At 42.1% G+C, this 18,070-nt stretch overlaps 1 protein-coding gene across 13 annotated transcripts in view; it reads right to left on the reverse strand.

Annotated features, from left to right (window-relative positions):
• Nucleotides 1-18,070, reverse strand: part of DMD (dystrophin) — a 2,127,700-nt gene that overhangs the window by 301,704 nt on the left and 1,807,926 nt on the right. For all 13 annotated transcript variants that reach the window (XM_045472664.1, XM_045472669.1, XM_045472671.1 and 10 more), the window contains one exon: nt 15,194-15,340. In XM_045472664.1, the coding sequence (XP_045328620.1) occupies nt 15,194-15,340 (147 nt within the window). The remainder of the gene's footprint in view (nt 1-15,193; nt 15,341-18,070) is intronic.

Here is an 18,070-nt window from a genome sequence, read left to right on the forward strand (position 1 = left end):
AGGAAAACCTTTCTGGTGTGCTCCCTTGGCCCACTTCCCTTTGTATCTTATTGCCTGAGATTGCATAAAATGCTCACGTCCAATGCTTGCGAAGGAGACTGGGGCCACCAGATCACCACGAAATATCTCAGTACGCTCATTATTCACGGCCTAGGGCTGAGGCCTCCCTTAAGGCACATAGTCACCTGGAGGAGGCTAATTCCTGAACCAGCCAGGTCTCTGTCAGCAAGGGAGAAGGGTGGACGTGTCCGCCAGGGAGGGAACAGATCTGCAGAAAGGGAAATACTAATGCCTTTACTGTCCCCTGGAAATGAAACAGTATTCCTTTGGGGCCTGTCTAACAGAGGACAGGTCAGCCACTCTCCCAGAGAGAGATCCTGATGACCAGCAAGGAATTCTCCTGCTTGGGGTCGGGCAGGAAAGGCTGTAAAGGCTGGAGTGACTAGGATTAGCATCTCATCTCCCCAGCAGGAAAGGGGCCACTGCCCACGGCAAAAGGAGACAGCTTCATAGAGAACACTCAGCAGACAGGTAGCAGGTAATATGCAGAATGCAGAAATGTCACTCTGGGAGAAAAATCCTATGTATGGCACAGACATAGACTGAAAGAGATGATGGCTGATGGACTTAATTCCAAAGGTCCTGTGTCTAGCTAGCTCTATTGCCCCTCAAGTTTAAGCGTCTAATGGGAAAGCAATGCCCGAGAACCGGGGTTCCTGCCCTATTTGTAGCCATCCAAATTCTTCTTAGATTTCCCAAGTGCCACAAAGAGGCATCCACCCACATGTGAGTATTCTGTGTTAGGAGAAGAAAGTTTCTATTAAGAGGTAGTTCAGTAAATATTCATTGACAGAAACAGAAGTGAATAGTTAGAAAGACTCAGTTCAAGTGAGATAATCAAGAAACGTAAGCTCTAATTCAGAGGAATGGAATGCCAAAAGCGGGGGGAGGATCTGAAGTTCAAGACTGTGCCTTTATATCATTTTTCTCCCCCTGCCAGTTACAGGCGGCTATTGTCACAAATTGTTACATTAACCTGCAAATCTGTTCAATTTTAACAAAGGGATGCAAATAGGATGCATCAGCTGAATACAAGGCAAATTAAAACAATTTCGTCGCAAATACAGAAAAGCAAGAGTTACCATATCTAATCTTTCAAAATACCTTCTTTTTAAGGATCAGAATATTTTCCCCAGTCCAATTTTATTCGACACGCACTTAGTGGGAACCCATGAGATGTATAATACTATAAAATATGAATAGGTTCCAGAAAAGAAGAGAGGCTCTCTTTTTGCAACCCAGCAGGGCAGAAAGGATTAAATTCTTATAAAGGATGAACAAATGTATTAGAAAAGATACTGTATAATCAAGTTCAGAAAAGTGAAAAAAGTTTAGCAAGCTTTCATAGAAATGAACTGCGGTTCTAATAATAAAAGTTACATTTTTATAGCACTGAATAGTTTCCGAAGCACTTTTACAGACTTGATCTCATTGTTTCGCATGGACCTGGCAAGGTGGGCAGGGTTTGGAGAAATAGTTCCTTTTAAAACATGTTTGAGAATGCAGAATATTTAGATTGAAGAATGCCTTTTTTATTTTATTTACAAAAAAATTTGTTTTAACGTTTACTTATTTTTGAGACAGAGAGAGACAGAGCATGAATGGGGGAGGGTCAGAGAGAGAGAGGGAGACACAGAATCCGAAGCAGGCTCCAGGCTCTGAGCTGTCAGCACAGAGCCCGATGTGGGGCTCGAACTCACGGACCGTGAGATCGTGACCTGAGCCGAAGTCGGACGCTTAACCGACTGAGCCACCCAGGCGCCCCAAGAATGCCTTTTTTTAAAGGATGTGTGAGGAGACTACAGAGCAAGTTTTTGGTTTGGGTTCCATTATTAACTAGCTTTGTGAACTATGACATGTCATGTGATGTCTTTCTAAAATCCAGGGCCGGACTCCTGGACTTGGAGAACTAACATCTTCTGAAGCGATGGGAGGTAACACCTTAAACAGGCCATCTTTCCCAAAGAGAAACCTTACGCATGGTTGCACATGGGCTATTAAATAGTGTAGTATTAAGAATAATTAAATAGAACCTTTTAAAGAATGACTGTTGAAGTGTATAGTTAAGAATATTAAAATATTCAGTAATTCAATGCAATGAAGCACACTGACATATTCAGCTGTTTTAAAAGATTTAGCAGCTGTACCATTGGCTGATTTATGCTTGGGGCACCTTGCTACGCAGCCTTGGCTTCAGGCCCTGATCAGATTTTTTAGATACAGACTAAGACCTGAGGCTTAGCCAACTTGATTGCCAAGCTCTCAAGACAACCAGGCAGAAAGTACGATGGAAACAGTGTAAGGCAATTACTGCTATTGTGAAAGAAAAACAAAATATGTGCAATGTTGGTAAGTGACTAACAGCATCTCTATGTCTGGCAGATTGCACAGTATCAGCTAATTACCTGTTTTCTTCCAGCATTCTTTGCATATGATCTCCAAATCAAGAAAGAAAACCCAAAAACATGCTTCAGAAGGTATTTTCGGACCTCTGCTACTAAACAAGATGGAGTGATAAGGACCACATGTACACTCTCTCTTGAAATAACTCAAACATGGACAAAATGGATGTAAGGATGGGGTGTAAGACAATGGACATCAGGCAAGGAAGGACAGTCCCCTGAGAGATGGGAAATCTAGGAGTTGAGCCCCAGGATCGTCTTAACTTATTGCCTGGAGACAGCTTCCAGGACACAGCATGGGGAAGAAGAACCCAGGGGGATCCTGGTAGATTCCCTGAGTTGAGAAGATGGAACGGAGAGTCCCAGAAGACTAAGTTCCCTCGAGTTCAGAGGAAAGAAACCCAGAGAGCAGAGAATTTCATAGAAGGAGAACCCAGGAGATTTAGAAAGGGTCTCCCTCAAGTCTTTTGCTGAGTAGTGATGAGCACATGTGTTCAGAAACTACTGGAAGCTGGGAAAGAATCACCAGGAGGGATCAGAGATAATAGGGTCCTGCACGCCTATGGCAGGAAGGAGTGCCTCTTCCTTACAAGTCATACTGGAAACTTCCTATCACAGGGCATGAGGTCGAACACACAGAAGGGTCTTGCCTCACCAATTGGGGATAACTAGCCAGTCTGATCCCACCTGATTTTAAAAGACTCCAAAGGATCAAATAATAGTGGAGAGTTTGGAAAGGGACAACTGGAAATATATTGTTCAAAGGTTCTTATACCATAGGCGAAGTGGTCTAAAACCACTTAAAGGTACTCTGTAATAAGGTAAAGATGTACATATACCATAAACCATAACGCAACCACTACAGAAACAAACCAAAGAGTTATAGCTAATATGCCCCCACAGAAGATAAAATGAATCCATTAATTCCCATTAATTTAAAGAAGACAGAAAAAGAGAAACAGGCAAGCAGAGAATGGATGGGATGAGGCAAAAACAAATAGCTTGATGAGAGGTTTACACCTAACCGTATCAATTATCACATTAAATGTAAACAGTCTAAATATCCCCCAGTTAAAAGAAATTGTCAGACTGGATTTTAGGAAAGCAAAATCCAATCATATGCTGCTTACAAGAAATGTACATTCAATACAAAGGCACGAATAGGCTAAAGATAAAAGGATGAGAAAAGTCGTACTGTGCCAGCAGTAATCCTAAGAAAGCCAGAATGGCTACACCATTAGCCATTAGGGCATTGCAAATTAAAACCACAATGAGATACCACCACACAGTTATTTAAACGGCTAAAATTCAAAACATTGACCATAATCCAATTTGAGAGACCTCATGAAGGAACTGGAACTCTCATACACTGCTGGTGGGAATGTAAAATTGTCCAACGGCTTTGGACAACAGTCTGGCATTTTTTTAAATAGGTTAAGCACATGCCTAACATATAATTTAGCTATCTCTCTCCTCGGCATTTACTCATGAGAAATGAAAACAGAGTCCTTTCAAAGAATTGTACACGAATGCTCATAGCCGCCTTATCGATACAGTCCCAAACTGGAAACAACCCAAAAGTGCATTTTAGCGAATGAGTAAACAAAGAGAAGTCTTTCCATATAACGGAATAAACTATTGATACATGTAACAACATGGATGAATGTCCACTGACAGATGAGTGGATAAAGAAAATATGGTACACACACACACACACACACACACAAGAATATTATTCACCTGTAAAAAATGACAACACGGATAAAACTTATGCTAAGTGAAAGAAGTCAGACAGAGAAAGGCAAATACCACATAATCTCCTATGTGTAATGTAAAATGAGAACAAGCTTATAGATAACAGAAAACAGACTGGTAGTTGCCACAGGTGGGGGAGTGGGGGTGTGTGTGAAATGGATGAAGGGGTCAAAAGGTACAAACTTCCAGTTAGGAAACAATGGGTCGTGAGGCTGTGATGTACACTGGGGTGGCTATAGTTAATAATGCTGTATTTATTTTTGAGACTTGCTTCAAGAGTAGATCTTAAAGATTCTCATAAGAACAAACATTTGTAACTAGGTACGGTGATGGATATTAACTCGACTTACTGTGGTAATTATTTCACGATATATACAAATACCCAATCGTCATGGTGGACACTTGAAATGAGTATCATGTTACATGTCAATTATACCTCCACCAAAAAAGGGGTGAGAAAGGGAAGCTATTTTATCTCATTTGCCCCCATTAAACATATCCCAGATTGTTCAGAGCACACTGATCATTAATTAGTGATAAAAGTCTAGAATATGAGTGAATCCTGTTCACCACAAAGTAAAAGAGAAATACTTCGTTTGTGGTCAATCATTTTTCCTCTTGGAATCTTTGGAAAATTATTTGAGCGTTGGTTAACTTTATGGATCTACAGATCGAGACATGAATACTCTTTATCCAGAAATGATAGTTACGTTTCCTAATTTTTTCCCCGTGGCGTATCTTTCCATTTATTTTATAGTTTTAAATAATATTTTTGCTTCATTTCCTGCATTCAGCACTTTGAGAAATGTTTGTTGAAACCCTACCATGTAAAGACACAGCCAAGCGCCAGCAGATCTGGCATCTTTCAGTAAGTCAGTCAACAAACACAGGTAGCTACAGATTTTCTCAAGTGCACGAAGAATTCAAACAGGATCCTCTCTGTGACACAGAGTGATAAGACATCTTCCGGCGTGACTTAATTGTATGTTAGCTCTGCAGCCCATTACTTCCAATGATTCCTAGTTCTTAAATTTTCATAGTAGAATTTTACTACTCTGTGTATTGTTCGTTAGTCACAAGCGTTAGGCCATTTAAAAAAAAAAAAGCTGCAGACGAATACGAAAGCCACTTGGTTAACTTGCCTTCCTCCTTGAGGCTTTGGCTGAAAGGCAAGTTTCTCCTCGCCCACTCCCCCTCGCCCACTCGCCCATGCCCACCCCCAGCTCCTCACCCTTTGCCATGCATTTTCTCTCATTCCACCCACCACGATTTGTAATTATTATATGAAGGGGTTTTCTTTATTAACGTGTGTCTTCCCAAGAAACTATCATCTCCGTGAGGGCAGAGACAGTGTCTGGTTTTTCCACAATTGCATCCCTATTATCTAACCCAGAATCTGGCAGAGGGGAGACGGCAGAAAAGAATTTATTGAATGGAAAATATTGACTTCGTGAAGGAGTGCTTCTGCTCCCTTGAGGAAGAGTTTGGTGATCAAGCCTTCCTGGTCCTGTAGAGGAGACATTCTCACTTTTACCGTGTGGTTGATTCAGGCTCTGGGCTAAACTCTTCTGCGACGGTGGTCTGAGACTCATATCATCGTCCTATTTTAAACCGGCTGTTTCCTAAACTCTTGATGTAGGTGATTCCTAATAAATGTGAGGGGGACGTTATGCCGTGTGTTGAAAGGGCTGAGTCGTAAATGAAGAGGAGAGACGGTCTCGTCCCGACCATCTAGCTTTCCATCAGAGAGGTGGTGTTGCATATTTAGTACTTCTGACAGATTCTCCAGCCACATTGCCTGGGTTCCAACCCTCACTCTCTCACCAGCAAGGTGAACTCAGGCAAACAAGCCACGGAACCTCTTGGTTCCTACTTCTCCTCATCTGCGAGATGAGGATAAGACTAGTATCTACTTCCTAGGCTGACTGTCAGGACGGGCAAAAGGGCTCAGGAAAGTGAATAGTAAGTAAGCAGCAGGCGCTACCTAAGTGCTCATTATTCATGTCAGTAATGCAGAAGTCTCACTAGCATCAAGTCTTCTCAAATCTATGTTGTGCCACTTCACTGGCCAAAGAGAGTACGGTCCACGGTCCAGAGTGTATTTCTAAGAGAATAATCGTTTTCTGATGTGTTCTATTTTTCATCTACATACCTACCTTTGAAATTAACGAATATGGTAATTGAGGCCAGAGCCCCTATGCGGACGATTATCTTCAGGACCTTCAAGAATTTCTAAAAGTAAAGGCAAACCGCAGCGACTTAGAATTCCCTCTGTGCGAGTGACCTTTAAGCACAGCCTTGCCGAATCCCCTAAGCTTGTTTCTTCCACGGCTCCTTGCGGAGCAGGCTTTCACACTCGGCTTTGCATACGGCCTGAAAGGGGGTTATTTCCAGAGGAATGTGCCGGGCAGGAGGAGAGGGGGAGTCTTCGGGGTGGAAGTGTGAGAACAGCAGCCCTTTGAAGGCTGCGCGTGACGTAGCATGGGAAATGCGAGCAGCTGCCGGCCAAGGGTTTCACACGCAGCGGGACAGTGGGAAAAGCCAAGAGCAGGACAACCCGGGCCGGCAAATGCGCCAGAAAGGGCGGGGCGCGGAGCCCGGCGGCCGCGGAGGAGGGAGGTCAGGGCGCAGGGCCGGCCACTTCAAAGAACAAAGAATAAAGCAGGCGGAAAAGTTGAGGGGAGGGCAAATGTCAGTTGCGCAAGAAGAAAGAAGGAAAGGACAACAAGAGCAGACGCACAATTTTAAATACCCTTCCCTGTCTGCATCTTTCCAGCGAGGGGTTGGAGGTACCAAGGAAGTGAAAGAAACACGCGTATCCCCGAAAGGGGCTGCTGAAACACACGTCACAGGGACACCTGACATTTTCTCCACAGCGTTCTCAGGAGTTACCTGGATTGCCACAGTAGCTACCTGGATTGCCACAGTAGCTGCTAGCTTCAGAGCTAGCAAGCATAGCTCCTGGTGGAAACCAATCCAGAATGGAGTGCCTAAAGATCAAGCCATCCGATCACCTAACTTCATGGAGATTTTGGTCCGCTTTATAAAAATACCTGAAATCATGACTATGCGTTTCATTCTCTTCAACTAATAAATATGTCTTTCACTTCTACTGGCTTCATGCCCAGAGAATTTTTTTGATCCCGCTCCCTCCGTCGTTCACTTTTCTCCCTCTAGTCCCACACATGGCAATGCCCTTCTTTCAAAAACAGAGAACGTCCTTGAAAACTAGCCTGTTCTTTGGACTGAGGAGGAGGGACTCTGGTACAACCTTACTTGCAAGGTTATCCAGGCAATTGCAGTATCATTCTTCCTGAATAAAGTACCATTAGCTGCAAAAAACATCGGAAGTCACAATGACTGAGGGAAATGCCCATAAAGTTCAGAATACATTTTGATCTCAGTGCATTCTAAGGACTCTAATTTTTTCTTAAGTTTATTTATTTTGAGACACAGAGAGAATCTCAATCGGGCTCTGCACTGTGAGTGCACAGCCGGATGCGGGGCTCAACCTCATGAACCCCGTGAGATCATGACCTGGGCCAAAATCAAGAGCCGGATGTTTAACCAACTCAGCCACCTAGGCGCCCCAATCCTGGACTTTTTAGATTCACGTATTCCTCATTCTTTCAAATCTTTAAAGGGAGTTGTTCACTTCCTTCTAATTTTTTTTTTTTTTTAACAGAGACGAGGCTAAGCATAAATGATTGTTTTCTCCTCACTGAAAAGATGTTTTCCTACCTCTTAACTGGCCTTTTTTCATGGGTCATTCCTTTTTTTTTTTGTTTAATGTTTATTTATTTTTGAGAGAGAGAAGGAGAGACAGAGTGTGAGTGGGGCAGGGGCAGAGAGAGACGGAGACACGGAATCCAAACAGGATCCGAGCTGTCAGCACAGAGCCAGACGCGGGGCTTGAACTTACAAACTGTGAGATCAGGACCTGAGCTGAAGTCAGTTGCTTAACCGACTGAGCCACCCAGGCGCCCCTTTCACGGGTCATTCTATTCCTAATGTCAACAAATCCTTTGACCTAACCTTCTCTAAAACACATTCTTTCCTCTTTGTTCTTCTCATTTCCTTTACTTGGAGCTTTTGAAAAACTCCTGCCAGGGGCGTGCATCCGACTCGATGTTACAGGTGAAGTCTTTTTACTTACAGTTTAGAATATGTTTGGGGAGTTTTTCCTACACCGCGACAACAGTTTTGGATGGTGGCCTCCTATCGTTTCAAGCTCGTGGATCCCTTATTAACTTGCCAAGAATCAGAGGATCCCTACCTGAGAGAAGTATTACTTCTATTTCAACAGCTTCTCCCAGGACCTTGATGGAAGAAATCTCAGGCTTCACCCGATACCTACTAAATCTCCTCTGGGCGGGAGAGGAGGCAGTGAAGGTGATTTAACAAGCTTCGCCGCTGAATCTCATCCACGCTGCATCCTTGCGAATTACAGCCCAGCCCAGGGCTATCCCATCGAACTATAATGACAGCTGCCTATGTCATTTTAAATTTTCTGGCAGACACGTGAAAAAAGTACAAAGGACCCAACGCTGTCCGTTGTTTTACTTGAAGCAACAGGCTCACTTCGTCCATTTTCAAGAGAAATACTCAAATCGGAATAGTCATAAAAAAGAAGTGGGGGAAATCAATTCCAATCATCTGTTTGACTTCACCCAATACATAAAAATATTATCACCTCAACACGGAACCAACATAACAATATTTTAGTTGGGGTACGGAGTCTCTGACACCTGTTATGTAAACTAACTCACAACATTTCTCAAGTCTACCAAAAGGAATCTACTAGAAGTTTCCCTTCGCCCTCCTCTTCCTGCCGGCAAGACAAGCAAAGGGCTTGGGTCTCCACGTTGCTGAGGCACCGTAACACTCTAACACAGAACCGTCTGCGTGGCAGTAGGCTTATTTTCCACAGTATGACTCTAAACTTCTCAAAGTGTCTTATGGAAGACACCATTTTAAAGTTGGCTGTGCCTGGCAAGTGCCTAATGTAGGACAGTGCTTCTCACAGTGTGGTCCCTGGATCCTCAGCGTCAGCCTCGCTTGGGAGCTGCTTGGAAATGCAGAATGTCAGGCCCCAGCCCAGACTTCCTGAACCAGAAACTCTCGAAGTGGGGCCCAGTGATCTGTCTTTTAAGAAGTCCTTAGGCGGTTCGGATGCCTATGAACCTTTGAGAACCACCGATGTAGGAAAATGCCTCTCCCTTGAGAGTGGCCTCAGACTCCTCATTTTCTCTTGGGTTCTGCAGTCTCACCGCAGGCAGAATCATTTGAGGTGCGTTAAAAGAAACAGCCAGGAGTGTCTGGGTGGCTCAGTCAACTAGTTAAGCGTCTGATTCTTGACTTCGCCTCAAGTCATGGTCTCAAGGTTCGTGAGATCGAGTTTCACATCAGGCCCTGCGCTGATAGGATGGAGACTGCTTAGGATTCTCTTTCCCTCTCTCTCTGCCCCTCTCCCACTCTCTCTCTCTCTCTCTCAAAAAATAAATAAATATGCTTAAAAAAAAGAAACAGCCAAAAAAGGACATACTAAGAAGACGTTGGTAGAACCAATCCTTGGCAAAACTGAAGGGATGGAAGTCGGATGTCCTCTCTTTACCCTCCATCAGTAATAGGTCCACATTATTTGTCAGAGCAGATGGCACAACTCACCTAGGCTTCCTGCCTCGAAGGGACCCCATAGTGCAAAATGCTTAGTACGGTCTCCTTAAAAATGAAAGAGCATGAAGAAAACGTTCAAAATCTGTCAACACATTTAAAAGTTCCAATCCTTTGCTCAAGGGTGACAGGGATGGACGTACAAATATATAGTGAGAAGCCTGCTTTGAAAAGCTATCTCACCAAAGTAAAGACCATTAGCTGCTCTGCTGGAAGTTTCTAATTCTTCAGTTAAAACTCTTGTTCAATTTCTAAACAACAAAGCCATGCAAATATTTCTGTGGGCTAGCTAAATATGATCCCATCTCCTTCTACAAATCTTACCAGTTTGATAATGTAGATCAAGTTCCTAGTCAGAAATTACGGAAGAATTTCTAAGTCAGGTATCTTGGAAAGGTAGTACTTTTATCGTATTAGGGTCGCAAGAGCCTATTTTTTTTTTGTTTGTTTACAACATGGAGAAAGGGAGAAAGGATGGGCCATGATGGAAGCCATAAAAGAAAACCCACGTATTAAACTTTTCCCAAGATGGCCTAAGCAGTAAAGGGGATTTGGGTCAGTATGTCCTTGGACCAGATAGGACCACTGCAGTATATACTAGGTACACAGTTGACCGAGAGAAAACAGAATGAAAGAAGGAAAGAAGGAATGGTGTGTGCCGAAGATGAGGGTCTAGATCCTTCTGGCAGAGAGTTAACACAGATTCGAAGATGGAGTATGTCTGCCTGACTTTGGAAGAATCTTAGGAAACCTTTCAAAACATACATAATTCATGAGGCTGTCCTTAAACGTAGTTAAAGATGGTCAGACCTGGAAACGTCTTCATAGTCGATATTTTTCAAGTGATTGCATTCCAGACATCCTACAGTCAACAAAGCACGTGCTCTTTATATTAAAGTGTATTTGCAGCTTCTGTCGCTCCCCCTGGAGGAGACTATTCCTTCTAGTGCTTGTGCTTGGTGAGGGAAGCGCATGACTACATCACTAAACATGTATGCATGGCTTCAAAATGAGAAAAGCTTATCTTCAGTTTAATTTTCTTCCCAGTTGGTTTTGATGCTCACGTCTACGGGATCAGGTATTATCACTGGTTCCGCTTTAAGAGCTAATTCATTAAAACCACTTTTGGTTGGCCTTAGGACAGTTGCTGAATTCTAAAGACAATGAAGAATGTAATGCTTTAGCGTTTTGTATTGGAAACTACAGGTGTGAATTTTAAGGGGTACACTGGGAGGAGGAGCTCATTCATCCACTGGTTTGTAAAAGGGAGATTTCAAAGTTAAGATCCTTGAGATCATTCAAAAAAGAGAAGTGTGGAAAAAGCGAGGTATTTCATACCTGTGGTGCCCAAACCAGCTTTAAAGTATGACTTTGTTAAGTCCAAATTTTTTTTTTATTTTTTTTTCAACATTTATTTATTTTTGGGACAGAGAGAGACAGAGCATGAACGGGGGAGGCGCAGAGAGAGAGGGAGACACAGAATCGGAAACAGGCTCCAGGCTCCGAGCCATCAGCCCAGAGCCCGACGCGGGGCTCGAACTCAGGGACCGCGAGATCGTGACCTGGCTGAAGTCGGACGCTCAACCGACTGCGCCACCCAGGCACCCCAAGTCCAAATTAAATAGAACTTTGAGAAGAAGAAACAAGGTCGGGGGCGAGGGGTCATGGTTCAGAAGGTCTGATTCACACCTTGACCGACACTTACCAGCTGGTGACCGTGATTGTGTCGGTTATTATTTCAAAGTCTCAGTTTCCTTACTTGTAAAAAGGAATAGTGACAATATGTAATCCTCATAATGTTATGAGGATTAGATGAGATAATGTTCATGAAAATCCTTGTAACTACAAGGAATGATGGCTTCCTCTACGCAAAACACATTGTCACATGGTCTAGCACAAACATCCCTACCAATGTGTCCCCTCTGAGGGAGAAAATGGGATTTTATTCCCAACGAGTTTCAAACAGGGAAACCAATGCCTCTAACCTTCTATTTGCGCATTCCAAATAAATTCAGAGCTCTCCATACACTGTATTTCTGTGTATAGATAAATCGTGGCTGTGTCTTACACTCTGCTGTGGTTGTCGTATCTACATGGCTTATCTGTTTCTATCATTGTGACTGATGTTACACACAGCTTAAAAAAAAACAAAACAAAACACCCAGCATGGCTTTCTTTTAACATAGAAATTAAAAGTGGTGCCTGAATAGTTCAGTTGGTTGAGCATCAGACTTCGGCTCAGCTCATGAACTTGTGGTTTGTGGGTTCGAGCCCCGCATCGGGCTCTGTGCTGACGGCTCAGAGCCTGGAGCCTGCTTCAGATTCTGTGTCTCCCTCTTTCTCTGCCTCTCCCTCCGCTTGCGCTCTGTCTCTCAAAAATGAATAAAGGTTAAAAAAATTTTTTTAAATAGAAATTAATGTGTTGTGTAACTCGACGCAGGATATTCTGGTAACAAGTAGATATAGCCTGGTACTATGTGACTGTTTCTTCTATTACACTATTTTGCCCAAATTGAAGACTCGTCTTCTTAGGTTTATATGTGCCTCCCCATTGCTCCTCCTTTCTCTTTCTCAGTTTTTCTTTGTCTTTGTGGACAAAGGAGCAGAGATGAATTTGTACTTATTTTTATCATGATTTCATAACTGGCATAGCATTAGAAGTGACTAAATTCTTTTTTCTTTTTTATTTTTTTTATTTATATATTTTTTTAACGTTTATTTATTTTTGAGATAGAGAGAGACAGAGCAGGAACGGGGGAGGGGCAGAGACAGAGAGGGAGACACAGAATCGGAAGCAGGCTCCAGGCTCTGAGCCATCAGCCCAGAGCCCGACGCGGGGCTCGAACTCACGGACCGCGAGATCGTGACCTGAGCTGAAGTCGGACGCTTAACCGACTGAGCCACCCAGGCGCCCCAGAAGTGACTAAATTCTTTATTTTTGTAGAAATATAATGTTATAATGATGATGGGCTTAAACATCCCTCCACAGAAGTTGGGTGATTCTTTAGTCAGGTACATTATTCTAAACGTAAAATGTTGTCGATAGAACACATGACTTGCTCTTCCAGTAATGGGCATGAAATTATTTGATGTGAACCTCATTTCTTGGCTTTGTTCCCTTTCTGAACAAGGACTTCCGCTGACAATATAGCAGAGCGGTTACAATTATGGTCAAAGAAAAAAATAGACTCAGTTACGTGCGACCCTAAACCTCGGATTTATCGGCTTTCTGCTGAAAACACTTTTTAGCATATCCTTAAGGTCAGGTCCCAAAACAGCAACGCGTGAAATTTGCCACAATAAGAGCTTGTACCGCAAACTCATCAAACTGTTTAGTATGAGAAGGCTGTGTATACGTGGGTTTGGGACGAGGGGTTTAAAAGTTGGAAGGAAAGAAGGAGAAACACAATTCCAACAAGCCACATCTGTATTATGAATAGAGGAAGCAACTGTATTGATCTAAAGTCAATTTTTGCCATATGTGTGTCTCTCCCAGATAGCCAGATAGGGAATCACTGGATTGAGCTGGATGTGACCTGAGACCAAATGGATTGCCTCATTTTACAAATGAAGGAATTAAAGCCGAGAGAGGATAAATGGTTTTTTCAAGACAACGTGGTCTTGAAGAACAGCTGAGCGTCAGTGGGAAGTCAGGCCTCGTACTATTCGCTCCAGTCTACTTGTTACTATACTACATCGGCTCCTTTCACGTAATGCCCTATACTTATAACCAAGTCCTCAACGCATTTTAAAGAACAAGTGACAATTAAGCTATTAATATTTTCTCACTCTTTACCTCTGAAATAGAGTGCAACGACGTAGCACTTGGCACTGATTTTTAAAAACTCTCCCTATCAGTCATAATCTCTTGACCTCATTTATAAACTCACACGCCATGATCACCAATCTCGTCACTACATTCTGAAAGCAAATGCGGCATTTGGTTCTCTAAAAGACATGTTAAGATCTAGTTCAAGAACGCTTGAATGGAACAAAGATGGCCAATGGTTTTCCTTGGACATTTATTACTTTCCTTATTTATGCTTAAAGTTAAAAACATACTAAGGATGAAATTGATAAGGTCTTAGCAGTACTTAGCCACTATGAAACTAACAGACATAGAAAGGCATGTAATCGCTTAACTATATTGCCTGGCTTTGGTCAACGCCACTTATAACCATCTATCATACAAATATTTCAAAACTATCCATCACAATGGGAATTAAATTATAAGAGATCTCAAGAGGTCTTGGATTTGGAACTTGTTTTTATTAAAGGTCTAGAAAGTCTTTAACAGGACTTTCAATCATACCCCTAAATGGGCTGCCAATACGAAAAGTTATCTGCTTTATCATTTTTTTTTATTAAAACTTGGAAAGCAAATATTTTTAAACCCAGTTTCCTCTCTGTCCTCAGAAGCATACTCTCTACATCCTATGAAACTGGAAAAGAAGAGAAAACAATTCTCTAATTCTATGGTCAACTCAGTTTCAGGGTTTGGGGTATTAAACAGTATCCTTTGCCTAGGGAACATAGAGACATATGACCTTTTCTGAGTTCTTACTATGAGCCTCTGAACTAACAACTCTACATGAAATAACTTGTTTAATATTACAGCAAGCAAGTTAGAGATGAGAAGACTGACAACCAGAGAGGACAAGTGACTTCAAGGTCACTCAGTAAGTTTGATTCCAAAGGCTGTATACTGTAATAATAATAATTATAACTGCAATAACTCTAAGAGCTAGAATTTATGCAACATTTAATGTCTGCATTTTCTTCAGATGGAAGACTGACACACAGAAGGGTCCTAAGGTCCCACAGCTAGTAAATGTGACCCTGAGCATGCTTATGGTCCCTATATTTATTATGCACACCTATAAAAAACCTGCATGGGTAGGTCTGTGACAGAGTGATCTTTCTAAAATGATTCTAGCACATGTCTTGCCATTGACTGGTGTTTCAATTAGGATTCCAAAGGTATAGATGTTTAAAGAACCCAAGCAACAATAGTACAAAGTAACTGTATGACAGTAACTAAGTCCTTCTATTGCGATTCAGCATTATTTTCCGTGTTTATTGCAAGGTATAGGAAGGTCTAACTTGAAGCTATTTATAAAAATTATTAATAGGTTTTAAAACATTATAGAGGATCTTATTGCAGAATATAAACTATCCTACATTCATGAAATATTATCGCGAACATCACAGGAAGAAATTACTTTCACTGTTCCTTACAAACAAGCTTTCTCTGTATACTCTCTCATTGTAACAAGGAACTGTAATGCTCATAATGTGCCTACCTGCAGAAGTTTCCATCTGGTGTTCAGGTCTTCCAGAGTGTTGAGGTTATATGGTGACAGCTGAATGCCCAACGTAGTGAGTTGGCGAGCAAGGTCATTGACGTAGCTGACATTCTCTTTCAGAGGTGTAATTTCTCCTCGAAGCACCTGTATGAAAGAGTCAAGGGCAAGTTGGTAAATGAGAACACTACAAGCCAAGAAAACAGACACGTGCGAACTACAAGATATCTCGTTCTATTTGGGGCGCAGCGTCAGTGATGTTTGCTCTATCATAGTGGTATTACTACCCTGATCATTTGCGAATGGGTGAATAATAATCACGAATATTTAATGAGCATTTCTTAGGTACCTGATCCTGTGATGAGCTCTGTCTCCATAATCCAGTTTTATCCCTACAGAATAACCCTATGAGACTCATAGTTGGAGAACTCTCATTTTACACACGAGAAAACAACTTACGGAGATTATATTTTGTCCAAGGTTCTGTGGGTCAAAATTGAGGAGCCTGGGACACGCATCCATGTTTGCCTACCTCCAGAGTACAAATTACTATTACATACCTTTCCAAAAAAAATTTTGGATTGGAAAGCAACAGGAAAAATATCTTGCTAGATTCTAAATTCGACTCACCTCCCAACCAGAAATGGATCCTTTTTTTTTTTTTTTACAATAAAAAGGTATACTCAGTCAGAAAAGATTACATTCATATTTTGTACCCACTGCATAATAAATAGATTCATTTAGAGATTAGGGTATTTTTTCAAGCCCTAAGAATGACTTCCTGGTCCCCTGGTATTTTAGTCCTTGCGGCAATGACTTAGGAAGGCTCCCGTGGGGCTTCTTGGCTGTCCGGGGAAGAACCCTATGCAGATATGGGGAGGATATTACCATGCATCATATCTACCCTATTGAGGTGACATTTATGGATCTTTAACATGATGCATGATGTCCAAACGTTCCAATGAGCAATTTCTAAGGGACAGATTCCCTCACTTAGGAGAACAGTTTGTGTAATGTAATGTCTATGCACAAGGACAACATCACTTACTTGGTTCTATGTGCTGCTTTGACTTGCTCGAGCCGGGCAGGTATTATTTCTCTGGTTCCTTATGTCGATGAAGCCACTGTTTACACTGACCTCATCTATAACCCTCCAGATTCCCTCCCACTCCGAATAAAAGGAGCCAGGATGTGCGTTCTAAACAAGAATGGCATTGTCCTCTCAAACTGTCAAATCAACTTGAATATCTCACCACTAAAATGTGGTCATGTATGGAGTATGAGACTCTTATATAGTTCTTAGATACTATAAGACCTTGTGATAATAATTCTATAGCACTTAATGTTTTAAAAAACTGGTCACTAAAAATTTTATGTTAGAGAATCATGGGGTCTCTTTTGGGAGTGATGAAAATGTTCTGGAATGAGACAGTGCTGCTGATAGCACAATCTTGTGATGATACTAAACATCACTGAATTGTACACTGTAAAAGAGTGAATTTTTTTTAACATTTATTTATTTTTGAGACAGAGAGAGACAGAGCATGAACGGGGGAGGGTCAGAGAGAGAGAGGGAGACACAGAATCCGAAACAGGCTCCAGGCTCTGAGCGGTCAGCACAGAGCCCGACGCGGGGCTCGAACTCACGGACCGCGAGATCATGACCTGAGCCGAAGTCGGACGCTCAACCGACCGAGCCACCCAGGCGCCCCAAGAGTGAATTTTTTTAAAGTTTATTTGAGAGAGAGAGAGAGAGAGAGCAAGTGTGTGTATGAGCGGGGGAGGGGCAGAGAGACAGGAGAGAGAGAGAGAGAGAGAGAGAGAGAGAGAGAGAATGCCAGTCAGGCTCTGTGCTGTCAGCACAGAGTCCGGCACAGGGCTTGAACCTATGAACTATGAGATCAGCACAGGTCTCACAATATATATATATTTTATTAAGTAAACTCTACGCCCAACATGGGGCTCAAACTCATGACCCTGAGATCAAGAGTCGAACGATCCACACAGAATGAACCAGCCAGGTGCCCCTAAAGGGCAAATTTTATGGCTTGTGAATTACATATCAATAAAAAATAAAAACAAAGGAAAACAAAAGAAATCTTTCTATCTGACCACACACATGCAAAAAATCCCATCTTATGTATTGATCTTTTTTCAACTTCATGTCAGTGGACTGTCAGAGGAATCAGTCTGAAACTGAGAAAGTTTTTATAGGGAATGACAGTAAATATTATTATTCCATTGCCTTATAAATAAATATACGGATTAAAAGAATCCCATGGCGGGAGGTAAAAAGCCATCAATGTAAATTCATATCTCTACAAGGAAATGACCCGTAATCACTTTGTTTTGTGTAACAAAAGGTTAGAAGACAGATTTCTTAAATGTCAATGGAGAAGCCTGGACAAGGGCAATGGTTACCAAATGGAACCACTCTCTTCTGGATAATAACATGTGTTTGTAGTGACCATAAATAAATATCATACGAGTGGGAATTTTAAATGGGAAACCACCACAGAGATGGCAGGACAGCCAGGCAGAATCCGACAAAAGTGTGGATTAACCCCGGATGCTAATCATCTCTCTTCACGAGCGTGGCTCTCAGCCATTAAGTTGAGTAGCCATCTCGGTTCGTCACGTGTAGGTTTCAGCTCCCTTTGGATGACATAATGTACGTGTTCAAATGCCTTTTATTACAAGATTTTGATTTTCGCTTCCTCCCCTCCAAGTCAACTCAGATTTTAATCCTGCGTCGGTGTTGTGGAGGATGAAGGTGATTAAAAATTAAGTTCCAATATGCATAATTAATCACAACACTCACTCTCCTTCTCCTCTGCTTCTCTGTCTCTTTCTCCCTCTCTCTCTACCTCCACCGCA

Source organism: Leopardus geoffroyi, chromosome X (genome assembly GCF_018350155.1).
Source record: "Leopardus geoffroyi isolate Oge1 chromosome X, O.geoffroyi_Oge1_pat1.0, whole genome shotgun sequence".
NCBI classification, from domain to species: Eukaryota; Metazoa; Chordata; class Mammalia; order Carnivora; family Felidae; genus Leopardus; species Leopardus geoffroyi.